A 26,265-nucleotide genomic window follows, 5' to 3' on the forward strand; every position below is an offset into this window, starting at 1 on the left:
ATCACTTTCCACATCCACGTCCAGAAAAACCTCCATAGACGGCTACGTGGTCCGATCATCTGTTGAACGTCGTCGAGAAATCGGTCCGCGCCGTAGATCCAAGCGACGAGGATGCACTCGCCTATGGCGATTAGTAGCACAGACCAATTCGCCGCGTATTTGTCCATCAATTGCAGCCAGTACATGCCAGCCTGAGAGTGCAATGAAAAATAATCTTGTAAGTTTATAGCGAAAGAGAAAAGTGTTTGAATGAAAAATTAAAGAAGTTTGGTGAAAACAGTGGGAAGAATTTGTGAAATGAGAAAGCGATTAGGTAATGAAAAATAACATTTAATTAGGACTAAGTTTATGGTCGTTATCAAGCGTTAAGTCATCCCTTTGAATGAAAATTCAAAGAAACTTTTGAGAAAACAGTGGGAAGAATTTGTGAAACAAGGAGATTAGGTAATGAAAAATAAGTCTGTAGTCATTATCAAGCATTAGGTCATCCCTTAAGTTCATAGCGGAGGAGAAAAGTATTTGAATGAAAAATCGAAGAATTTTTATGGAAAAAGGTGGGAAAATGTTGTGAAACGAGAAGACTAGATTTTCTCATCAAATTTAGAGGTACGTTTGACATATTGATTTAAGTTTCGGTGTAAATTTCTTCTTATGGGATGACCTAATATTCAACGCAATAAGTGTGTTATGATAACTTACATTGGTAGTGAAAATAATTCCTCCAATGTAACCGAAGACAGCCGCCGCCAGGACGACCCACGATTTGTAGTTTCTTAATGCCGGAAAAGCGTCGAGTATCGCGGTGGTTACTGTTTCCATTAGAGCGAATTGCGAGTCGAGACCCAAGGTAAGAAGCATCACGAAGAAGAGCAGCGACCAAACTGGTGCGACTGGTAACCGGGCAACTACCTATTTTTTCATAAATCAAGAAAATGGAAATAGTACCAATTCCTTTATTTAATACAAATTTCAATGAGAACAAAAGAAACTTTCATATATTCCAAAAATATACATTAAAAACGATGAAATTGACGTCTATATTGACGACCCCCTTATATTGTTCTCTAAAAATCCATGGTAATTTTACTTTTCATACACTTTATCCTAAAAAACTGATAACACTAATCTCTACCATATGTTGGGTCATCCGTCTCGAGGGTATTAAGTACCTATACTAATTCAAATATATTTATTTCAAATAACTTCAATGTCCAAAATATTTAAAATACAAAAAAAAAAAAAAAACAGTGAAAGAACTTTTAAGTATACTAATTCAAACCTATTTATTTCGAATAACTTCAATGTCCAAAATATTTCAAATACACTACCCAAAATCAGAAATTTTTGCAATCTCAATTAAGGAACTTCGATTACACACTATTTTCTCTCGATTCACTCACCTCGGGATAGACAATGAACGCTAATCCAGCCCCCTGATCGACGACAGATGCGACCGGCACGTCAAGCTCGTAGGCCAAAAATCCGATCACAGAGAATATGACAAAACCAGCGAAGAACGACGTGCCGATATTGCTGACGGCGACGATCAACGAGTCCTTGTAGCAATTGTTGGTGAACTTGTTATAGGAGCTGAGCGTTATCAGACCGCCCCAAGCGGGGCTCAGGGCGAAGAATATCTGCACCGCGGCGTCTCCCCACACTTTCGCGGACATCAATCTTCTCCAGTCGGGCGTTAGGTAAAAGAGAATGCCCTCCTTGGCGCCCGGTAGCAGCATGCCCCGAATGAAAAGAGCGATCTGCGAACAAAAAGCACCGACCGTCTCTTCGTTCACCGTTCGACATCTATCGCTTGCCGGCTTTTTTTCGGGATCGATGAAGGATCCTCTGTTCGTTCTCTGTGCGCTCTGATCGCTCGAACGGGCAATAAGGAGAGGTAATTGTTTGCTATTCAGAGGCACGGGCGTCTTTCGTGGAAAACTTCGCAATTGTAGAAAAGTTCGAAATAGAAATAGAAATTAAAAGTTTGCGATTGTGGCGGGAAAGTTTGCAATTTGAATCTTCCGACGGTGGTTTAAGGCAAATGATAAATTGATGGCAGCTAGGTCTTTGCTAGGATATGTCTTTAAATTTCACTCTGGAGACATTTCTATCTCTCGTCTTTCGATTTTTTTTTAAAGCCTTCGTTCGAATTCGGGGAGTGTTCGACGCATACGTGTCGACAAGGCTCGCGCGAGTTCGAAGGGATATGCAGAATTTTACAGAAATATATGGAAAAAGGTTGAAACTTTTTACCGTCATATTTTTCATTAAGTTTGAAAATAAATTGAGAGCAATTACAATACGACATTTGCCTCGTTCACCTCAGTATCAATTTATTTGACAGGTAATTTAATAAAAAAACTAAAGGTATACGAAAGTTATAGAGGAATAGTAGAAATATTACGAGAATATTTGTTAAAATAGAAGATAGGTCGAAACGTCTTAGAAGCTGTCGATTAAGATCACACTCACCAGAACGACATATGGGAAGAGAGCAGTGAAATAGACAACCTTTCCCGAGCTTTGAACACCTTTGCTCAGACAGAGGAAGACAATGATCCAAGCTAGCAGGAGATTCACTGCTATCGAGTGTCGTATGGAACCTGTCTCCTCGATTCCGCTACTCATCCCCAACACGTGATTGCTATACGACACACAATTTCACACGTACATCACTGTTCGTAGATCTATTTCAAATATTTCATCGCGAATATTTTTTTACAAATATGTTCCTTCGAAAATTTCTTCGCGAATATTTTTTCCCAAATATCTTATCACAAATATTTTCTTTCGAATATCTTATCACGAATATTTTCTTCAAAATATCTTATCGCAAATATTTTCCTTCAAAAACGTTATCACGAATATTTTCTCCCAAATATTTGGTCGCAAATATTTTCCTTCAAAAATTTTATTACAAATATTGTCTTCCAAATATCGTATCACGAATATTTCCTTCCAAATATCTTATCACAAATATTTTCTTTCGGATACTTCACAGAATAATATTTCGTAGAATAACATTTTAAACGCAATATTTCGTAGAATAAAATTTTAACATATCACGAGAATTCTTACTTAAAATATTCCTCAGCCGGTGGTCTTCTAATGGCACTGGTGATGTTTTCGATAGTCAGGCCCATGGAGGCCATCTGGGTAGAGTTTAAGCATTTCGCTTTGAAGTAACTCATGTTTTGAGACGCACACGCTTCCGCAGCTTCTGGCATGAAGCAATCCTCGGTGCTCCATGATGGTTCACATCTGCTCCACGGCAGTTTACCAGCTCCTATGTATCGATAATAATGCTCCTTTGATCGTACAAGGAATGTTACACGGAATTTTCATTGAATCAAACATTTTCTCAATTTCCTTCGAGGTTGAAACTTCAAAAGAAAAGCTAACAATACCGTTCTATCGAAACATCTGTACGTGTCTTTTCAGAATCGAACGCGAACTAGATCTATTCGCTATACCTGATGTTCTGTAATATTAAAAAAATCAAATTAAACACAGTTATCTTTAACCCTTTGCACTAGAGAAGTTCTTAGACACCACTCGCGAAATTTGAAATTTCAATATCTATCTATAGTTCTTTAAATACAAGTGTATTAACCCTTTCCTTACTATTGGCGCCTGTAAACGTTTTAAAGATCGAGCCTTTCGGTACACTTTCGTCTTAATTTAATATCTAATTTCATTCTTTACGCACTTCCACCTTAATTTAACAAAGCGAATTTTAAATAACAAATTTTGCAGCTGTGGGTAAAAATTTACTGTCGGTCATCCATGCTTCGCGTTAAAATCTGTTGCAGCGAAAGGGTTAAAAAGGAAACTGAATATAATTATCATTAACTCCTTGCGCTCGAAAAATTCTCAATCACCATCCCCAAAATCTAACATTTCAATATTTCGATATTAAAGGGGAAACTGAATACAATTATCATTATCCCTTTGCACTCGAACAGTTCTCAATCACCATCCCCAAAATCTAACATTTCAACATTTACCTATACTTTTTTCAACGCAAGTATATTAAAAAAGAAACTGAATATAATCATCGTCAACCCTTTGCACTCGAAAAGTTCTCAGTCACAATCCCCAAAATCAAACATTTCCATATTTACCTATACCTCTTCAAATCGAATTAACATCGTGACACACTAAAATATCGTTCGTTCCTTCTACATCCGTTCACGTTCCCCAGTAGAAAAGCGTCGAGTGATTAATTTCCCGTGCAAGAACACTCTCCAGTACAAAGGGTTAAATCAAATCGTATCGCGGAGCTATCTCTACCTACTGTCCTCTGACCTCGTACATCCCTGAAAAACAAGAGGAAGCGGCAAGAGAAGCGCGTTGGTACTCGAAACGTAGTAACCTACACTCAGACAGATCAATAATTCACGCCTCGTGATACCGTGTTTCCGCGTCCGTGAAACCGGATGAAAAAAAAAAGAAGAAGAAGAAGCGTGAAGAGAAATAAGGAGATAAATGAAACCAGACAAAAAGAAACGAAATAAATACACTCCAGCGTGTACACATATAGATATACTCGTCTGTGAAATATAGGAAAGCTCACCGGCCACCGAGACGAAGATGTAATAAAGCGTCCAGGCGATGATCAGGTTGTAATAGAGCATCACCACAGAGCTGACCAACACCATTCCGTATCCCAAGCCACGCAGGAGGGGGCAGAAACGTTTGTAAGCTGCCACTGGGCCAAGGCTCGCGTACTGCCCTGGGGGAGAGAATATTGCAAAAGAGAAAGAAAAAAAAAGGTGGATGAAAGAAGAGAGAGAGAGAAAGAGAGAGACAGAGTGGAGAGAAGATGGCGGATCGATAGGCCATCTGTGCAGAGGGCCGGCGATGCACTTGCAATTTACACGGAGTATCGAATCGCGCGCGACACAGGGGTCGATATCACGAACGGTTCACCGGGTGCCTAAAAATAACGTTACGTAAGCCCGGTAACGAGGAACGATCGTTCATTGATCGTTCTATTTCGGTGAATCAACAAGCGTGGTACAGGCTTAACCTTGAGCCCGCTTCAACCGATAAGAACACCCCGAGCTTTGCATTCTTACCACGCGTGTTCTATTTCCGGTTGATTTAAACGAGGCTGTCCTGTGTAACCTGGCGAAGAGAAAAAGTCGATTACATTCTGTGTACGTTTTCCGATGATTTCTTCATCTGGAAAGTGTGCGGCGTTCGAACGCGTTTGGATCGAATTCGAGTATTTCTATTTTTTTTTTCTTTCTTTTTAAGTAGTTGTGTTAGGGTTGATACGGATATGCAGAGTGTTTTAACGAAATGTTGACAGTTGTGTGGGAAGTTTGAGAGAAGTTCGACACGGAGCTCTGGACTGGCTGGAGAAGATTTGTCTTTCTCGATATGTGATGTACAGGGTGCTTCAAAGAAGTTACATAGGAAATTTGAAAGAAATTCTGAAATGTGTTTTCCTCGAGAAAGACAGACAGGGTGCTTGAAAAGAGTATTTATTACTCCCTCTGTCCCATAATAATATTAGCAAGTGAATATTTGCGAATACAGCTGTAAGTTATGTTGTAGCGCAAAATTGCGAAGCCTTCAATCAAAATCAATGTTCCATGACATTTGTCATTTGTTTTGACACATCTTTCAATTTTTAGGTTAACCTAATTATCGCGAATTATAACTATTTTTCTAATTTCATCCGCTGATCGAAATCAATAGTTTTATTTCAGCTGAATATCAACCCATTGTAAAAGTAAGATGAAAAAAGGAGAGTTTTCAAGCAAAGATCGAGTTGCGATTGTCCAGTTCTTGATGCATCAAAAGAAAAACAATTTAAGTGCAAGAGAATGACCATATCAAGAATTTGGAAACGTGCGCCCGAAAATAATTGACAAGGTGAATCTTATGCTAATGTTGATTCTTTGAAAAAACAAAACTGTGGACGTAAATGCAAAGATTATGGAGAAAAATATGAAAAAAAAAAAACTGAATAATACGTTTCTGTCACTTCAACAAGTTTTGCTGGACGCAATGAAGAACGATGGCTCCAATAATTTTCGGCTCATGCATATAGGGAGAGCAAAGCTTCGCAGCCAAGGGATCCTACCTACAAGTTTAAAATGCAGTAACGAAATTATTGAAAAATCCAGAAACTATCTAAACACTCAAAATAAAAATTAGGAGTAATATTTTTAATTTATTGTTTAATTTAATCCAGTTTTTTGATAGTAAATGTTGCGTTCTATATTTATTTTCTTTTGCCACTATCATTATGGGACAAATTAAATTCATCAACTGCTACTATTATTATGGGACAGAGGGAGTAACATTTATGTGGAAAATTTGAAAGAAATTCGACTCAGAGCTTTGGAGACCACCTGGAGAAGGTGTGCTTTTCTCGATAAGGATATAGAGGCTGCTTAAAAATATATTTATTAACATTTAAGTGGAGAATTTCAGAAAAATTCGCCTCAGAGCTCTAACGACCACCTAAAGAAAATGTGTTCTTCTCGATATAGATATACAGAGTGCTTAAAAAAAAATTTATCAACATTTACGCGAAGAATTTCAATGAAAATTCGTCTCTGAAAACCATCTAAAAAAAATTCCAAAAATCTGTTATCAATGACACCAAACAACTAAAGACTTCCCGAAGGCAGAATACACTTGTTAACACGATACATCGCGTTATCATTTCAATTTCTCCAAAAAAGTTACTTCGACATAACACGTTAACATTTTTCTGAAGCATCCTGTACAAAAAACTGACGACGACAACAATTGTAATTATAAATATCGAAAGTGTTTGGTTTGATTTGAGGTCTCACAACGGCAGGAAAACGCTGGTTGCTCCCTTGGAAAGTTTCAACGCGGGTTCGACCGATATCGGGTTAATCGATACTGGTTCGGAGGTGTAGCTTCGTGGGCTAGGTGTTTGAAGGCGCGGTTCGTCTGTAAGAATCTCGAATCGGCGAATTATACGGGACAACACGGTTTAAAATAGAAATAGTCGATCCTTTTCATCAATCTTAGCGGGACTGAAATAGCCCCCGTTCATCCCTTGGGCACGAAACACGAGGAACGTTAGCGTGTTACGTTGCAAATTTACATTTTCTTCGTGATCAGATCGGTATTGTAACGACCTTCTGTTTGTTTCCTTTTGTACACTTTTTAAACGATGTAACGTCTTCATATTTCATTATTACGTTTTGTTCCTTTCTTCAAGATTCGTTTGAGATTGAACAGAAACAAGTGGGTACACGTGCACTTAGTTAGCGGGTAACTAGAGTGGAAAGAAACATCCACAAAATCGTACGAGTTCAACGGAATCGCGTTTCCACTGTACAATTTAAAATTTGCTTTTTAAAAGTTGAAACTTCGCGATGGCCGTCAATTGTGTATCGATCTAACATTACCTTCTATATTCATGTACGTTTACTATTAGAATTACTATACAGCGTGCCTCATTATTGACCATCTATCAACAAACTGAACGTTGAAGAAGAAATTTTAAGAAAGTGTCACAAACATTTGAAAATCAACAAAAAAGTTCCTTCAATTCTTCCAATTTCTTTCTCACGACCCTTTGGACTCCTTTGCCGAGTGTGACTCGGCGTCAGTTTTATTCACAGGCACGAATGAAGTAATTTTTAAATATGTGTTATATTTTGCAACATTTGTTTTACCTGCATGAGCAATAGGTACACATACACTGCCGGCCAAAAGTTTGGAATCACCTCCCAATTTTCATCAGTACTGAATCTGCTGCTAATTTTTCATAGACTTGATATTGATATTGTGGAGATAGATAGCAATTTATCTCATATCGATTAACGATACGAAATTCGTTAAAAAGTTCTTAAAGCTGCTGACTTTTTTCTCAGAATTTTTGCGCAACTTGCAATGCACAGTGATTCCAAACTTTTGGCCGGTAGTGTACATACGACCCTTAATGCTATTTTCAATATAATTAGTAAAAAAAATTGTTCAAATTGCTTCGTATCAGCCAAACGTCCTTTGAAGTGCATTTCAAATGAAATTCTTCAAATAATACGTAGTTATTGAAAAACAGATTTTTCCTTTAATTTGGAGTTCAAAGGATTGAAACGAATTAAAAATTTGTCTTCGTTCTCCAACGTCAGATTCGTCAAAGCAGCGAAGCAAATTGTTAACGAAACGCTCCCGTACGTCGACGAAGCGGATCACTTTGCCTACCTAAGGAGAGCTCCATGAACATGAGCGGCAGTCCGGCGATAATGAGCATCACCGTGAACGGTATCAGAAATGCACCCCCTCCGTTCGAGTAGCACAGGTACGGGAATCGCCAGACATTGCCAAGGCCGACGCTATAGCCCAGAAGAGACAACAGGAAGTCGAATTTCCCCGTCCATGTGCCGCGTTCCGGGTGTTCTTCCTCGCCGGCCTGCAACGGCGCTTGGCTGTTCGCCACCGAGTACTTGTCTTCGTTCTGCTGCAGAGAGTACAATAACCAAAACCGTTTTATTCCATTCTGTCTTTCACGGAAATTCTTTTCTCTTTTTTCTCCTCTCTTAAAACGTATTCTGTGGAAAGTTCGATTCGTCGTTGGCAAGAGATACGAGTTGAACTGGTAAATGTTTGTGAAGCTACGGGACAGCGGTTCTCGGTCTTGCCGACGGGATAAATATACAAGGTGTATTGTAAATTGTAATTTGTAACATTTTTGTGTAAAATGTTTTTATTTGAAGAATTGGTAGAGCGTGGAGGAATTTTGTAATTTTGAAGAGAATTTCACGTTTCTTGGGAGAGGAATTTTTAAGCCACCCGGTATGCGACAGGAGGGAGAATAAATCTAGAACGCGAATGCATCTAATTCGAGGTCTATTTCCCGGATCATAAAGAATTAAAGGAAATAACGAGGCGTGACACACCAGCAACATAAATACTTAACTTCGTTCACGATGGAAGAGGAATTGTAACGTAGTTTAGCGTCGAATTAGGTCAGACCGTGGCGTGGCTCGCGATCCACGCATTTTCCTTTAATTCGTGTTAACTTTTAAAATAATACTCCAACATCGGGACTTCCTTTAAAAATCCTCGTTACACCTCTTACTCGATATTTACCCCACACTTTGTCGTTGTACCAACATTTTGTAAATCATCTTTCTCGTAAATTTTTACAATGTAAATCATGAAATTCGCAATTTTATAAAATTCTACAATATAAATTATAAAGATGTCAAAATAACGCAGGAATAAAAATCGTTCCTTTCTTATGCCATCGATTGGGAACAACTGTTCGAGGTGAGGAAAAGAAACGAAGGATACAAATTTTCACGAATTTTGAACCGTGTAAAATCGATAGGCTCCCAATGGTCTCAACACCGACAACGATGTCGCATAAACTAAGCGACAGGAAGAAATAAACCGCAGACTCTGCGAGGTTTTCCTCGCAGGAACGTCGAATGGTAATGACCATTGGGAAATCAGCGGTAACAAATTGCATCGACGTTTCGATTTATCCTGCACAACGTCTAATTCTCCGGATGTCTTGGACGTTGCACATCCGGCACAGATAACAGCTGGATAACGTTTTGTGGGACACCCGTGTGTCAAGTGCAACTCGATGATTTACGTTCTGATGCGTGTGCGTGTTTGTGTGGTGCGTGAAACCGTGAACCTTCCTAGATATTAGTGTTTCCTAGTTTCGAGTTGCTTAAAAATTCTGGAAAGTTGCTAATGGGTCATTTTATACCCAACCGACAGTGTCACGGTCTGTGTTTAAGTATAAAAAAAAAATCGAACCGTGAAATTTTGCATTTCATTCGGCGAAATTGATAGTGAACACTGAATTATTTGAAATTAGGTTCAAAGTCGATCAGAAACATGCAAGCTAGCATAGATAATACTTTGCAATTTCTTTTTTTCCTTTTTGAATATAAAAGAAAAGTGTGTTTCTAAATAAAAAAAAAATGTATTTTGAGAGAAAATTGATTTTCGATTTTTTCCCTTAATAATTATTTCGAAATTGTGACTTCTTTTGTGTTTTGATACAATTTGCTTCACAATAATTTTGCACCATTTTCAGTGGTTTATAAATGTTTGATCGTTCCAGTGGAAGAATGTCTTTTCGTGGAAAGAACTGTATTATAGCGAGTGAATAGGGTATTAATTCTTTATTGTATTGTTTTCAATCGATATCGAAATGTACATACTTTGGAAAACTGACAACGATTGCCGTGGAAATTGGCTTCGCGGGAAAATGATACGCATTTCCGACCGCGTCCCGAATAAAATTGCAATAAACGTTCGGGCGAGATGTCTTGAAATTGTTAGTAGGTCGCAATAAATCGGAAATCCGTGACGCTGATATTAAATGACAGGCGATATTGAAAACGACGTATTTACGACGGGAATATTTACGCTAAATTCGCGATACCTTGATTTTATTACACTGTTAAAGAAAATTCTCTTTCCAATCGATACGGAAAGAACATCGAAAGCAAATGTTTCTACGAGCTTCTAATACGCCAATCAGCAGTGTGTATTTTAATTACCCTTTTCGACAGCATACCTTGCCCTTAAATTCCATTTAACAGGATCTGATGGACATTCTCTCATTCCTATGCGTCTGTGTACATTATTCAATGAATTAGTAAGACTCGTTCGAAGATTAACATAACGTGTGCAATATTTAAAGAAAACTGTTTAAATGTAAAAAAGTGAGAGAGAATATTTTCTCTTAGGAAATTAATTCAAATTAATTCCACTGATAAGAGGGACACGCGATATTCTTATCGGCAGAGATTCATTTACTCGAGCCATTAAAAGTGAAGTATTTATCTAACGGTATAGTGTCTTGGAAAGTTTTATACTTTAGTTATATACATTTTCCACACTTGTTACAAGTATCTATTCTTATTGGTGTATTTTACCTCTAATTGCTTCGTCTAATCTTTACCACTTAACACTTAATTATCGGGGACTTGGTGAATCCGCTTAGTAAGGTTATTAACAGCTTCCGTTATTGAATTTTCACTTTACCTATTTTCAGTAGTATCGTAGAAAAAGGGTGTGTTAAAGAAAAAATCTCTTTTTATGATACGTAAATGATTATTCTTGGGAAATAGTGTTTCACTGATTATCAGGGATTCTGTGAATCTGTTTAGTAAGATTATTAAGAGCTTCCATTACTGAATTTCGACTTTACCTATTTTCAGTAGTATCGTAGAAAAAGGATACATTGAAAAAGGGAAAAAATTTTCTTTTCGCGATTCATGAATGATTATCCTAGGAAAATAGTGTTTCGTTAATTATCAGGGACTTTCTGAAGGTTACTAACAGCTTCCGTTACCAAATTTTCACTTTACCTACTTTCAGTAGTGTTACAGAAAAAGGATACATTGAAAAAGGGAAAAAATTTTCTTTTCGCGATTCATGAATGATTATCCTAGGAAAATAGTGTTTCGTTAATTATCAGGGACTTTCCGAAGGTTACTAACAGCTTCCATTACCAAATTTTCACTTTACCTATTTTTAGTAGTATCATAGAAAAATGGCACACAAAAAAAAGATTCTCTTTTCACGACACACGACTGATAATCTCAGAAAGCTAATATTTCACAAAGTTCACCCTAAATACCGTTGCTATCACGTCAGAAGCACACCTCGTCCACCGCAAAAATCGCGAGAAACTTCTCACCGACACCTTTCACCTCTAACTCGACGCAAAAAACAATTTCCCTCGACTTTCTTTCCTCCGTTGCTCTAAAAAAAAAAAAGAAAAAAGTAAGACAAGAAAAGAAAAGTAGAAACCCGCAAGGTAAAAGACTAACCAACCGCCACAGTTCAAACAGACTTTTAATCAGTTCGAACGTAGCGCGGTAAGGAAGAAGAAGAAAAAAAAAAGAAGAAAGTTCTCGCGTTAAGGGAGATCGAGATTCAACCTCGCTCTCTCTCTCTCTCTCTCACTCTCTTCCCGTTAATTAATCCCCCTCACTTAGAGAGGCCATTATGAAAGCGAGGGTAAGAATTAATTCGCGAGGAAGAAAAATTTTCCATTCAGCGAGAAGAAACGTTTGTTGTTTTTCTCGCGCCGCCATTAATTCACGTTCGCATTAAGGTCGCGGCACAGTGTTTCGCGTTGGTTGTGGCCGCCACTCGAGAAAGAGAAGAGAAGATTTTTGGTTTTCACGCGAATCGATTAAAGGCACAGCCCGAGGAGGCCATTCAAGGAAATTTCATTTTCGAGATGGATTCTCGACTGTCCCTCGCGTTCCCCATCGATTTCTCTCTCACTCTCTCTCTCTCCCTTGAGCAGCGCTCTCCTCTTACGAATATAAGCCTCGATATTCCGACGGATTCGAATGAAAATAATTCTAAATCCGAGTCTTCGCCCCGCGCGAAATGTCAAGCATCGAGGGCCTCGAACGTCGCGACCGAATTCCTCGCGTTTTGCGCTTCGCTGGCTCGTATCGAATGGCTTTCCTCCCGCGACTTTTGTGAATATTTCCTTTTATATTCAGGGAACACGGTGTACGACAGAGGCTGCACATAGTTTTCAACTGTGCTGTGCGCGATGAATTTTTATATTGGCTTTAGGACGATTTAGGGCGCCTTTGTGAACGGTCAAATTGATTTTCGTATTATCGATAATGCACACATCGAGCGTACTTTTTTTAATTCTTCGATACTGTGTTCTATTAGTGGGGAAAGTGTCCAGGTGTTTCTTTTTTTTTTTTATTGGAAAGAAGGTTTAAAGAGCTATTAGTTCGTATACAGAGTGGACCGCTTATTCGTCTTCTCTAGCTATGGTGGTGCGAGAAAATTTAAATAATTTCAAAGGGTTAAGAAGATGGGAAAAAAATTTCATTATAAATTCCATTTTTTTCTTTTCTTTTTAAGATTACCATGTTTTTTTTTTGCGTAAATATAAAACACAACAAAAAGGAGTGTTACTGAAAAAAGTTCTCCTTTTAGACAACAGAAAGACACTAAATAGACTAATAGACGCTGAAACAACTTGCTGGGTCAAAAATGACCCACTAGCAACTTTCCAAAGATGTGAACGCTCGATACTGATACAATCACTTTCATTTACATAAAAATTCACTTCTCGAAAGTCCCTGATGGATCACTTTGAAAAATCCAATTATTTCACAGAGATCAATCTATCAAAAGTTTAACCACACAACGTTAAAGTAAAGAAATCAATAAAAACGCTCGAACAAGTTACCGCAAAAACGCAAAAAACAGCTGAGAGCGTATTTTCCTTTCACGCACAGCGAGCCAAACATTTTCCCATCTCCAACGACAGACACAATTACTGAAATAATGATTTCGAAGCGTTCTGTTTGTTCCGAAACGGAAGGTTCGAGGGGAGTGGAGAAAGAGGGATGTTAAATGGGAAACGAAACACGTGAATCGTCGAATAGAGAGTGCAATTCAACGGGAGAGCTCGTCTCCGCGAGACGATGCAATTTTAAAGGGAGCACAGTGAAGAAGCAGGAGAGAAACAATGGTGTCCGCGGGGTTGTGTAAGTGTTGCGTGGAACGAGGGGTTGAGCCCGAAGGGGCGGCTGCCGTCCTGAACGATCGCTCGAGCAGTAGAAACACGAGCTTCTCCGGCTTTCCTAGTCTCCGTGTGCAATTTTCATAATTCGAGTTTAAATCGGAAAGACTCCCGACAATTGCATTCTTCAGCCAGCTTTTTGAGCCAGCCGCTTTTTTTCTCTCCTTCCTTTGTTCACAGATCTTGGACGACGGTTTAACCTTCGCTCGAGAACGTTTGCTGCCTTCCCCACGCGATATTTCGTACACTTCAACGTGCCGGGTGGGCCAATTGAAAGCAGCCATCTAATTATATTCTCTAACCTATGGCGATACGAACAAATTTTTATACGAAATTTAAATGGTTCCAAAGGATGAATAAGATAGAAGAGAAATTGTTTTTATTAAAAAAAAAGTGACAAAAAATGAAAGGAAGTTTTACGTTTGATTGAAAATTTTATAGTGCAAGGTTAGTTTAAGGTCGCATCAAAAATACGTACGTTCGTGACTTTGAGAAAAAGGAAGAAAAAAGTGGCATTTATAAAAAATTTCTCTTTCATCTTGTTCGTCCTTTGAAACCGTTAAAATTGTCTATAAAAATTTTCTGGTACTACTGTAACTAAAGAAAAATAGTTTGGTGGCCTGTTTTCTATGACCCAATCTGTGTATTTTAGTAAAGGAAACGCTGAATAAAATAACGAAGTAATAAATGAAGTAGCGGTATTTAATAAAGTGAAGGTTAGATACTTCATCGATCTGATTGGATTTATACGCTGTCGTTCATAAATATTGGAACACCCATTATGTTAAATTCTATTTTAATATCACGTATCGGTAAAAATACGTGTACCCGTTTCACTGCGAAATTCCAGACGGAATAATCTGTTTTCAGGATCGTATTAATTTTCGAAGGATCGTTTAAGTTTGCTCTATATTCGGTAAGTGTGTTATTACAGTGCCCGTAAACGGGAGTGCGTGTTAATTGTAAGATTGTTCGAATAGCAAAGGATCGTGAGACGAATTCACTTACGTCCCAGCATTCCAGATAGGGACGAATCCTTGGTGAGGACTCCTCCATTCTCCAAACTGGCACCGAACGCGTCTACGAAGTCAGGCGAGTCTTCTCCTCTTCATGCTCTGCGAACGTCTGAGAACTCGTGCTGGCGCATCTGTTCTTGATCCACTGGTGTCCATCGTTAGTGTATACCACTGTTCGTGCAACAAGCCTCGCTAGCTTCCGTTTCTTCGATTTTTCCGTATGAATTTTTCTCGTCGATGGTCATTCTTCGAAGTTTCGCTCGTCCCTTGTCTACCTTCTGAAACAACACGCACCAGTGAATATTAAAAATCTCCTCTTACCTCGACACAGATTCGCTATTTATTTGAAATTCACCCACTATGGTGCACAATGTGTACCATAATTTTCTTTATATTCTTAATAATTTCGTCAACCCTTTGAAAAATCGCTGACTACGGTATACTTCTCCCTATATTCTCCAAATTTATATTTCCAGTAGTTTCACTCGATACGATAAACACAAATTATGCGATAACAAACATACTAATATTTCATTAAAATTTGTAATATTGTTCGACTTCCACGAATTCTACGCGAAAATCGAAGGCGAATGGAAGGACCGTGCTCGAGGAAAAATCGACATGTACGCCTCGTGGATTGGTCACGCCGCGAAACAATCGCTATTCGCGTCCTAATTGCTGTTATCAAGTTCACACCAGATACATAGTCACGCAATAACGTAGTTACTTCTTCCAATGCTCGCCGCTTTGTAGCTGACAGTCCGGGTCACGCCGTATTTCTACCCCGCCCACTATTTCCATCATTCCCTTTCCTCCGCGTTAATATCAGAACCCAAGCAACGATAGGTTCAATCCCACGCAGATATCCCTTATTCCACGATAAATAACGTCTCCGCGAAATTAACGTCCTTCCTGCCTCCGATTCATCCTTCGACCACGCTTTTAATAAGGCACTACGTGGAAACGCCAGAAATTCCACGATTTTAATAAGATTTAATTATTTCGTTTCATTGCGAAAACAACGTCGACGAAATGTATCTTCGAACGGAGGAAGTGTCTCGTTATCGACGTTTTATAAGAAAAATACGATAACGAAACTCCGATGAATACAAGTCGGTTAATACTTCATCGGATATCGTGATTGCAGGTTGATTGGAATAATTGGAGGATCGGTTATTCGCACGACTTGACTGGCTAATTAGAGAAACCAATTCGAGTGGGAATTATTATTTCATATTATACACGCAACGATCCTGCCCCTTGTGTAAATTCAAAGTCCCTTTGGATTATTCGAGCATGCACCTAATCTCTCTCTCTCTCTCTCGCTCTCTGCCTCAATTGCTGTGTATCGCATTGTATTAATAATATACCAATTGTTTTGCATCACAATTGTCCATTAGTCCCGTGACAGAAACGAGCATAAACCTTCGAGCTATTCAACGTCATCTTAAATTCATCTCTCTACCACAATCGACTTCGTAAACCTCTCTAATGACCATCTAAATTCTCTCATACGTCAATTATACCCGAACAATCCACTCTCCGTTTCGCAAAAAAGGAGAGAAAAGAATTGCAATCGTTCCACAATGAGAGAAACGTAATACCTGTCTATTCCCCTGTTGGGAAAGAAAAGCAACGCTTCCCTCTGAAGTAACTTGGAACGTCCCCACTGTTCGACGAAAGAGAAGAAAAGAAAACGGGAAACCCTCCTGTTCACGTGGAAGGGTGAAACGTTCGTGTGCGGATTGCTCTCGCGAGAGATCGATGTTCGAGGAACGTCGTCGGAAAAGAACGACGCAATTAAGATTAATCGAAGGTCCAGATGAAGATCTCGTTACGTGAGAGATCTCGAGACTCGCGAGAAGTGGCCCCGATAAATCGAACGTCGCGAGAGGATGAAACCAGAGAAATCGATCACGATCTCGGTTCACGAGCACTCGGGGAAACGGTTAACGTTAACCGTCAGCTGTTGACCTTGTCCGCGGCAGACTTTCGTCTTTAACCTTTCCGGTGGCGGAGGGGTGCGACTCGAGTGCACTCTTGCTGCGAGAAATTTCATTTCTTCCGCGATGTTTCTCGTCTCTGGCACTTTCGTCAATTATTACTCGAAACTGTTGTCACAGTTAGACAATTTTGTTAATTTCATTTTAGCCGTATTTTAGTTCTACGCGAGGGGTTGGTAATTGAAATTTTAGAATAATCCGCGAATCAACGCGAAGAAGGGAAGTTCGAAGTAGAGGGCAAAGCGTTAGCATAGAAATTCGCAGATTTAATTGGAGAATTCTCGTCTGTTCTCGTCGAGCCGGCGGGATAAAACGGAACTCGAGCGTGTTTAATGCGCGACGTCGCTATAGCCGCGCTTAAATGTCACCCGGCTGGCCATGGTGCCAGCCGCTATAACGCTCTCTACCTTGTCTTAACGGTGTTACGTAAAACCCGAACTCGATAGTGTGCATTCCGGTTTCACGAAAATCTGTGTCAGCGCAACCTACTCTTCGCTGCTTGCACGCGAACCCTCTGAATAATCGTGTCACGTCACGATCATCGCAATCGAAAACGAAGTTTCCACGGTGGGGCAAAAAGAGGTGGAGAAAAAGTGATGGCAGTCGTCCATATAAACACTGCCGCGGAAAGAATCACAAAATTCACCATCGATCACCCAAATTCTACTCCAAGAACAGCCGAAACACCATTCCTACTTCAACTCCGTGCAAAAAGAAAATAAAAAATTAAAAACAAAGATCGCAGAAAATACCGACAAAATTACCACGATCGAAACGATCCTCGCAGGATCTCGCGAAATGCCCTAACAGCGGTCCTGGCCGGTTACAAGAGTGGAGCCCGTTACGTAACCGCGGGTACGAGTGTCGTTCACCGAGTGGCATGGAACGGGGGTTGTTCGGTCCCGGCCTCGATCAGCCCCCGAAACGGGCGCGCTCGATCGCACGCACCTGATTATGCTCGGTGACGCAATCCAGACGGTGCACGTCCTCCACTGGAATTCCACTTGGTCGATGGTCGATCAGCTGTCGCGGCTGGCAGCGGTGCCACTGGAGAACTTGGCGAACCGCGTATCAAGGTCAGAGACACGCACTGTCACTGCTTCTCAAGGTCACCAGCTAAACGAACCTAACCACCGGATTAGGGGGCTGCGCGTATGTTGAAATTGCTCAGCACTGTAATAATCGAACGATCACACGAAAACCGACGTCGTTACTATCTCAGCCCCGTCGAGATCATTCTTCTTCTTCGTCTTCTTCCTGTTGTTTCACGCGGCGACGAGAAGAACCATTATACCTTACGGAACGCGGCAGGCAGGTTAAGATCTGAACTTGTTACCCGTGAACCAAAGACACACCACAGTGGCTGACGGTGAAAATCGAAGGAGAGATGAGAATAAGAGCCGAAGAGGCAGAGATAGAGAACGAGACTAGACGGAACTAGACGCGACGAGACGAGACAGACGGACGGACAGACAGTGGAAACGGTCCGTGCCCGGGCAACCAGCCAGCCAGCCAGCCTGCCTGCTTATGGGAGAGCTTTCCTACTTGCAGCACCCCCAGTCGACCCTGTCGAGCCTCGAACTCGACGGATCGATCGATATTACTGCTCCTGCGAGCTGCGTCCTACCCTAAACCTTGCACTCTCTCTCCTTGGCCACTTCACCACTTTACTCTCTCTCCACCTCCGATGCCCACCTTCCTTCCCTTCTTCTCTACCTCTACCTATCGTTTACAGCAAAACTCTTTAACTTTCGGAATACTACTCGACCTTGCCGTCGCCCAGTGTCTCTTTGTGCTCTTTTTTTCTTTCTTTCTTCCTCTCTTTCTTCAAGCTCTGTCTCTCTCTCTCTCTCTCTCTCTCTCTCTCTCTCTGCGCCTTTACTTCTCTGGTAGTCTTCGAGCGTCGTTAGACATATGGGCAGAGAGAGATGGAGGGAGATATGATTATCCGGTTACCGGATAGCGATGATGTAATTACCGGTGTTTGCTCTTTTGGGTTAGGGTGTAAAGAATGGTCGTCGCGTGTCGCCCGGTTTTTGCACCCTCTTTCTACCGCTTGGATGCTAATTGCTTGGTACTTGAGCGCATCGTTTTCTTAATGGGACTTTTCTCACTTTTCTTCCTTCTTCTTCTATTTTCTCCTCTCGTCTCTTTAATCCCGTTGCTGGTGGAATTTTCGTTTATCAACCGAAAGGTAAATTTCATGTACTCTCGTCTCGTTTGTTTCTGTTGAATTCACTTTGAATATTAATTCGGAAGTACGGAGTGGGTTTTGAACGAATTTGCAAAATTTTTTAACATTGTTTCGTTTCTTCTTCTCAACGTTCTATTGTTACATTTTCGAGAGAGCACGTGAGAACGCTTTTGTTTAACAAAGATAGAAGCTTGGCGAAAGGACAAAGTGCATTCGAACAATTAAGGGTGCCTCGTTAATTGTTTTCAAACGTGGAAAAGAGGAGTTATTGTTCTATTTCTACGTTTCTTACGTCACCTCTCGTGCATACGCCAGCAGTTTCCATATCTTCCGTCCACACCCCCGCTCCAGTTCTTGCGCTTCCTTTTCATATTTTATGTCCATGTCTGTCGACCTATCCATCTGTTCATCGATCACGCTTTCTCTCTCCCTCTCCCTCTGTCATCTTTTCGCTCTTTTGTACGCAATGTTACGCGTAATGGAAGTATCACCATCATCATGACGCATGGACGAAACCTTTTGTTCACTGTATCAGAAAGCAGAGGAAAAACGGGCAACGTTTCGTGCAAAGCAATGCCATCAACGTTGATACGAATCGAAGGTGTTACGGCACTCTGTCACGCCACATGTATCAGTTGAGTCTGTCGCGAAAGCAGCGCGCAAAAGGGAAAACTTGAAAAGTATTGATTGGCCGGAAAAATATTTTTCTGATAAAACTGAGCTGTAATATTGGAATTCTTTTCTTTATTCTTCCTTCTTTTTTTTTTTTGTGATACACGTGAAATTCCAATTCTAGCGGAAATTATAGATGTATACGTGGGACGTTTCGTGTAAATGTGTTATTTGCAAGTTTTCACAGTAAATGCTGAATTCTCGGAAACTTTGTTTCGTTCGAAGTATCTTCGTTCCGGGATTCCATAAATTTCATGTATCTTTGACGAAAGTGTATACATTATCGGCCATCATTTCGCGATCACTGTGCACTGTAAATTACAGAAAAATTTCCAGGAAGAAATTAGCAATTTTAAGAATTTTTCAAGCCAACCAAAATTAAGTAAATCGCTATTGATCTCCAAAATATCGATTTCAAATCAATAAACAATTAGTGACACATAATTCCAAACGTTTGACTGGCAATGTACATTTCACATCGATATGAATTACACATAAATTGCCAAAAATTTTCATAACAAATTTCACATTAGAACGAACGATTAGTGCTTCGAAAATTTTCGAAACGATCCAAAATTAAGTAAATGGCTATCGATCTCTAAACCATCGATTTCGAATCAATAAACAATTAGCGTAAGATAATTGCAAACGTTTGACTGGGAATGTACATTTCACATCGACGCGAATTACACGTAAATTAGCAAAAATTTGTCGCGATAAATTTCACATTAGAACGAACGATTAGTGCTCGCAGAAAATTGCAATACGACTCTGCGATATCCAATAAACGAGGACTGAATTTCGATCTAGAGTAGGAAGCTACGGATTCGATTAGACGATCTATTCCCTCTCTCTCGGTATGGAAAATTATTCGAGCACTGTCGAATTACCGAAAGTAATTTACATGGCCTAGATAACACTCGCTGTTATCCGCTCGACGTGAATGGAAACAGTCACGCAAGTGTTAAATTGGGGGATGAACAGGACGAACAAGAGTCCACGTTCTTGTGGCGGTATTGTGAGAGAGGGTTGCATTGTTTCGAGCCGATGTCATCCAACGTCATATCTCAAGTCGATGTCCTTCTGTTCCGCTGTGAAACTCCATGGAAGATACTATTTGCAATCTCTGGAGAATCGTATCTAATAGAGTAACAAGACTCTCGGCTTCGTTCGTAACAAGGGAGAGGAATGATTGTTATGCGCATTGTTCGGTGGCTGCGGAAATATTCACAAGTGTGTGTGAAAAGTTGAATATTTTAAAAAATCCTTAGTTGTATTTAAAAAAGGATAATTTCGCGAAAGAATTTGGAGAAGCAGGATGAATTGAGTAATTTTTGAAATTAATTTTCGAAACCTATTTTATAAAAGTGACAATTGATTTTTATAAATATTGTTTGGTGACTAAAAATATTGAAAATTATGTGTAAAGTTTAATATTTAAAACAATGCTTAGTTATTGTATTTAAAAAATAATAATTTGATGAAAGAAATTGGAGAAGCAGGATGAATTGAGAAATTTTTGAAATTAATTTTCCAAACCTATTTTATAAAAGTGAGGATTGATTTTTATAAATATTGTTTGGTGACTAAAAATACTGAAAATTATGTGTAAAGTTTAATATTTAAAACAATGCTTAGTTATTGTATTTAAAAAATAATAATTTGATGAAAGAAATTGGAGAAGCAGGATGAATTGAGAAATTTTTGAAATTAATTTTCCAAACCTATTTTATAAAAGTGAGGATTGATTTTTATAAATATTGTTTGGTGACTAAAAATACTGAAAATTATGTGTAAAGTTTAATATTTAAAACAATGCTTAGTTATTGTATTTAAAAAATAATAATTTGATGAAAGAAATTGGAGAAGCAGGATGAATTGAGAAATTTTTGAAATTAATTTTCCAAACCTATTTTATAAAAGTGAGGATTGATTTTTATAAATATTGTTTGGTGACTAAAAATACTGAAAATTATGTGTAAAGTTTAATATTTAAAACAATGCTTAGTTATTGTATTTAAAAAATAATAATTTGATGAAAGAAATTGGAGAAGCAGGATGAATTGAGAAATTTTTGAAATTAATTTTCCAAACCTATTTTATAAAAGTGAGGATTGATTTTTATAAATATTGTTTGGTGACTAAAAATACTGAAAATTATGTGTAAAGTTTAATATTTAAAACAATGCTTAGTTATTGTATTTAAAAAATAATAATTTGATGAAAGAAATTGGAGAAGCAGGATGAATTGAGAAATTTTTGAAATTAATTTTCCAAACCTATTTTATAAAAGTGAGGATTGATTTTTATAAATATTGTTTGGTGACTAAAAATACTGAAAATTATGTGTAAAGTTTAATATTTAAAACAATGCTTAGTTATTGTATTTAAAAAATAATAATTTGATGAAAGAAATTGGAGAAGCAGGATGAATTGAGAAATTTTTGAAATTAATTTTCCAAACCTATTTTATAAAAGTGAGGATTGATTTTTATAAATATTGTTTGGTGACTAAAAATACTGAAAATTATGTGTAAAGTTTAATATTTAAAACAATGCTTAGTTATTGTATTTAAAAAATAATAATTTGATGAAAGAAATTGGAGAAGCAGGATGAATTGAGAAATTTTTGAAATTAATTTTCCAAACCTATTTTATAAAAGTGAGGATTGATTTTTATAAATATTGTTTGGTGACTAAAAATACTGAAAATTATGTGTAAAGTTTAATATTTAAAACAATGCTTAGTTATTGTATTTAAAAAATAATAATTTGATGAAAGAAATTGGAGAAGCAGGATGAATTGAGAAATTTTTGAAATTAATTTTCCAAACCTATTTTATAAAAGTGAGGATTGATTTTTATAAATATTGTTTGGTGACTAAAAATACTGAAAATTATGTGTAAAGTTTAATATTTAAAACAATGCTTAGTTATTGTATTTAAAAAATAATAATTTGATGAAAGAAATTGGAGAAGCAGGATGAATTGAGAAATTTTCTAAATTAATTTTTCAAACCTATTTTATAAAAATGGCGACTGATTTTTATGAATATTGTGTAGTGACTATAATAATATCAAAAACTGTGTGTGAAAAGTTTAATATTTTAAAAAACGCTTAGTTATTGTATTTAAAAAATAATAATTTGATGAAAGAGTTTAAAGAAGCAGGGAAAATTAAAAAATTTTCAAGATCAATATTTTATATCTATTTTATAAAAGCGACGATTAATCGAACGATAGTGTTACAACTATGTAACGTCCATCGTATAAATTGTAAGATATTGTGCGTCGAATAACTATAAATTTTACAGGAACGACGGTAAAATAAGGTATCACAGGATTTTTCTTTGACCACGCCACGTTGTAACTTAACGGACGTGTTCTTTTACAATTTTGTCACACACGGCTGCTCATCTATGAAAACCGCTGTCGCTGCCTACGCGTTTCGCTTGATATAGAAAAGTTGAAAAAAAAAGAAGAAAATAGATATGAAAAGTGATGTAGGACTGGTAGACAACACATTTATGCAAGAAACACGATAGTAAACGAGAGCGATATTTTGTAACGCAATTAAATTGTATCTCACGTTATAGTTTGTTAAATCCGCGACACGTTGTCTCGAGACGTGTTGGAACACTAAATCAATGACCTGGAAAATTTGAAGCTTAATAGGAAGCCAAACTGGTACCAAAATCCACGAAAAAAGAAAAAAAAATAGCACATCCTCTTTCGTAAATCTATATCGTAAATTTGTACAATGTGATTTTTAATTTGTCAAATACAAAGGGGACAATGTAAAGTATTTTAAGCTCAGTGAACGCTTTCTGAACCTTAGCCAAGTTAATTGGAATTAAGAAGAAAAGACACATGTCCGGGAAGACCTAGATTCGCTTTCCTAGAACTAGGGGGGCCATTTTGTAGGGATAACAATGGACTTTAGAGAACGATTCTAACCATTCTGGACTCACTGACCCTAGCAGAAATGACCTCAGACTCGAGGGACACGATTTCAACTTCTTCAGACCCGTTGATCCTTTGCTGGGTTATGAAGGACAAGATTTCAAGCTCTTTGGACTTATCAGCTCTTATCCAAGTGACCCTCAATTCGTGAAATCCGTGTACCCGGCCTTCCTGGATTCAACCGCCTTCCTTAGGGATAACATCAGGCTCGAAAAGCACGGCTCTGGTTACCTAGGATTCGTTGCCGCTTGTTAGGACGATCGTGCCACTCGTAAAACGCGATTCCAGAGAACTGAGGAAAATGTAGCCTTGAGGTTCGAAAAGTGCCCGGATTCTTGGAAACTCGAGTTCTCTTGGAACACTTGAAGAAGAGTTCGATGTTTGAAAATCTCTCGAACTGTTCGATTTCTTCGGAGGCTCCGAAATCTGTGGTAGTCTTTGATTTCGAAGATACGAGGATCTTCGTTTTTTATTTGGAAAACTGAGAAATTTGATAGAGAAAATTTGAAAATTTGGAATTTTGAGAAGTTTGATTGAAGGAAGAGTTGAAAAATTGGGCAATATCTCAAAAACTGAGATATTGGGAAATTTGATTGAGAGAAAATTTGAAAAACTGAGTAATCCGATTGAGAGAAAGTTTGAAAAATTGAGAAATTAAGAAATTTGACTGAGAACAAATTTGAAGAATTGAGAAATTAAGAAATTTGACTGAGAACAAATTTGAAAAAGTGAGAAACAGAAATATTGAAAAGTTTGATTGAACAAAATTTGAAAAATTGAGAAATTTTACTGAAAGTTTGAAAAATTCGAAAAATTGTCAAATTTCATTTCCGCTGATTCTAAAATTGTCAAATTCCAGAAGAGCTAAACTTCCAAAACGAAGAAGAAAAAGAAAATTGTTTCAATAACTGATACACCGTTAGTTAACTCTATTTCCCACAATTACCATTGGAAATCCTACGTATCCGAATGATTAGGATGGCCCTATGTTTTGTCACCCTTCCGTGGGCGTAATTAACTGTAATCGCCGTACATCGTACCGAACCGTAGAGTATTATGAAATTCCCGGGTCATGAATCAGAATGGATTTTCGAGGATAACTGCTATCGAGGATGGTACGGCAAGAATTTACTATCCACCTACCCGAGGATTCGATGACGGAAACGTTGACGTCATAATCTCGGTCATATCACACACCACGTGGCTCTCGTACGGCACCGTTCTGCAATTTTCACCAGCTGCAGCTGAACACGATGCGTCACAAGTAATTAAAATGTTATTTGCGAATGCGTTATACGTATACAAACATTCGTTTCATGCATTGAAGAAAAATGAAACGTCGACGACGGGGCTTTCAGCAAATTGGACATATAATTGAAACAGCTTCGATTCATTATTATCATATAGCCATTAAAATTTCGCGCATAAATGACATTTCAATAAATTACCATCGATACATTAATATCTACATAAAAGTCTCACGAAAATAATACTCCGTACAATACGAATGTACTCGAAAATAAATGAATCTTAAAATCGGAACGTCGTTTAAAAAAATTGAAAAATTAAGAAGAAGAAAATGGTAGAACGAATCCAGGGACAACTTGTCAAGAACAGTGTCGTGGGACTGAAGAAAACGTTTCAACCGATACACTTTTCCACCTTTGTCTCTCCCCCGGCACCCTTAATCCCGTCTTGGCCTTGAGGCGTTCTCGTATCGAGTCCCCCTTAAAGTTGCCCGCTCGAGAAGATTCACCTGCGAGGAGATTCGGTAACGAAGCTCGGTCCACCGAACATATCGATCGACAGCGGTAGTCCCGTGACCGTAGAACGGGAGCAGATTCGACGAGAAGGTCGAATCAGCCCTTTCACGTCGCCAGGAGGGCTGTTTCTTCTCCCTTGAGGTCTTTGCTAAAACGGAAAGAGGGTGTTCTGACTGAAGCGTGTCGTTACAGATTGCATCGAGTGGCCAGTTCACGATTTTACGACCTCGAATCACCTCGAATTTCATCGGTCGATTTGTCGACGAATTTCGATGATTCTCTTTGATTAGAATTGAAATCTCTCAGAGAAGATTTATCAGAAGTATAAAAATAGTAGACTGAGAAGTTGTGTGAAGTAGAGTTGAGGTCTGTTAGAGAAGATTTATGAGAAATATAAAAGAAAAATTCTCCTTGACCAGAGAGCTATCAACGCTTCGTTTTAAATCACCGTGGAAGAAGAAAGTCTCGTTTTCTCTTGCAGCCGCTGTCCTCGACGAGTCACCGCGATAATTAATGCGTCGGGCTTGTTAATTAAACGTGGCTCGCAATTTCACGAGTGCTTTCGATGGAAACAGAGGTAATCGAGCTGTTGAGCCGTGAAGATTGAGCGTGTTTACGCGAGTAAATAGAAGCGACGATGGTAGCTACGTGCTTAGCTTCCATTTTAAGGCAATAGTTTATACTGAAAGGTAGATTTAGACAAGTTCAGAGTTCAGGAACCAACCTACACGTATCCCGGATTCGGAGACGTCGATGTCTCCAAGTTTGTGAACGTGGAACACGACCCAGGTCACTCCAGACTCCAGAGACATCGATATCTCGAAGTTTGTGGACGTGGGGCACAGCCCAAATCACTCCAGACTCCAGGGACCTCGGTGTTTCGAAGTTTGTGGACATGGAACGCGATCCAGGTTACCTCGAACTCCACAGGCATTGATGTCTCAAAGTTAGTAGACGTGGGACACGATCCAAGTCACTCCAAACTCTAGAGCAGAGCCGTTCAGACAGCCATTTTGAGAGTAAGAGCGCTTTTTTTCGCCTCGAGCAGAGCAAAGTACCGTCGGTTGCTTTCTTCAGTACGTGGCTAAGTAGTCTACGTTCTCGGCGCCATTTT

The 26,265-nt window shown here is 38.7% G+C and overlaps 2 protein-coding genes across 2 annotated transcripts in view; both read right to left on the reverse strand.

The window, feature by feature from the left end:
* The window catches only part of LOC108577465 (sodium- and chloride-dependent glycine transporter 1-like), an 18,613-nt gene extending 3,974 nt beyond the window's left edge, over positions 1–14,639 (reverse strand). The window contains exons 1-8 of the mRNA XM_017940619.1: positions 14,549–14,639; positions 8,206–8,461; positions 4,577–4,735; positions 3,079–3,286; positions 2,473–2,644; positions 1,401–1,757; positions 700–909; positions 6–191 (exon numbers count right to left, since the gene is read on the reverse strand). Coding sequence (XP_017796108.1) covers positions 6–191; positions 700–909; positions 1,401–1,757; positions 2,473–2,644; positions 3,079–3,286; positions 4,577–4,735; positions 8,206–8,461; positions 14,549–14,596 — 1,596 coding nt within the window. The 5' untranslated portion in view covers positions 14,597–14,639. The remainder of the gene's footprint in view (positions 1–5; positions 192–699; positions 910–1,400; positions 1,758–2,472; positions 2,645–3,078; positions 3,287–4,576; positions 4,736–8,205; positions 8,462–14,548) is intronic.
* Positions 14,640–14,647: 8 nt separating this feature from the next.
* Positions 14,648–25,963, reverse strand: LOC108577466. Its single transcript, XM_017940620.1, has 4 exons — positions 25,876–25,963; positions 24,532–24,632; positions 17,508–17,606; positions 14,648–14,834 (listed from the first exon to the last, which is right to left on the reverse strand). Exons 1-4 carry the CDS (start codon positions 25,961–25,963, stop codon positions 14,715–14,717), a joined length of 408 nt encoding a protein of 135 aa, XP_017796109.1. The 3' UTR covers positions 14,648–14,714.
* Positions 25,964–26,265: the final 302 nt, after the last annotated feature.

Source organism: Habropoda laboriosa, unplaced genomic scaffold (assembly GCF_001263275.1).
Source record: "Habropoda laboriosa isolate 0110345459 unplaced genomic scaffold, ASM126327v1 scaffold776, whole genome shotgun sequence".
Lineage (NCBI taxonomy): Eukaryota > Metazoa > Arthropoda > Insecta > Hymenoptera > Apidae > Habropoda > Habropoda laboriosa.

Coding starts and splice junctions, on each gene's coding strand:
- LOC108577466 (XM_017940620.1), bottom strand. CDS start 25,963: ATGTCTCTGGAGTCTGGAGTGACCTGGGTCGTGTTCCACGTTCACAAA. Junction 17,607..24,531: donor TTCCGTCATCGAATCCTCGG/GTAGGTGGATAG, acceptor CAAGTTCTCCAG/TGGCACCGCTGCCAGCCGCG. Junction 14,835..17,507: donor GCGTCACCGAGCATAATCAG/GTGCGTGCGATC, acceptor GTGTTGTTTCAG/AAGGTAGACAAGGGACGAGC.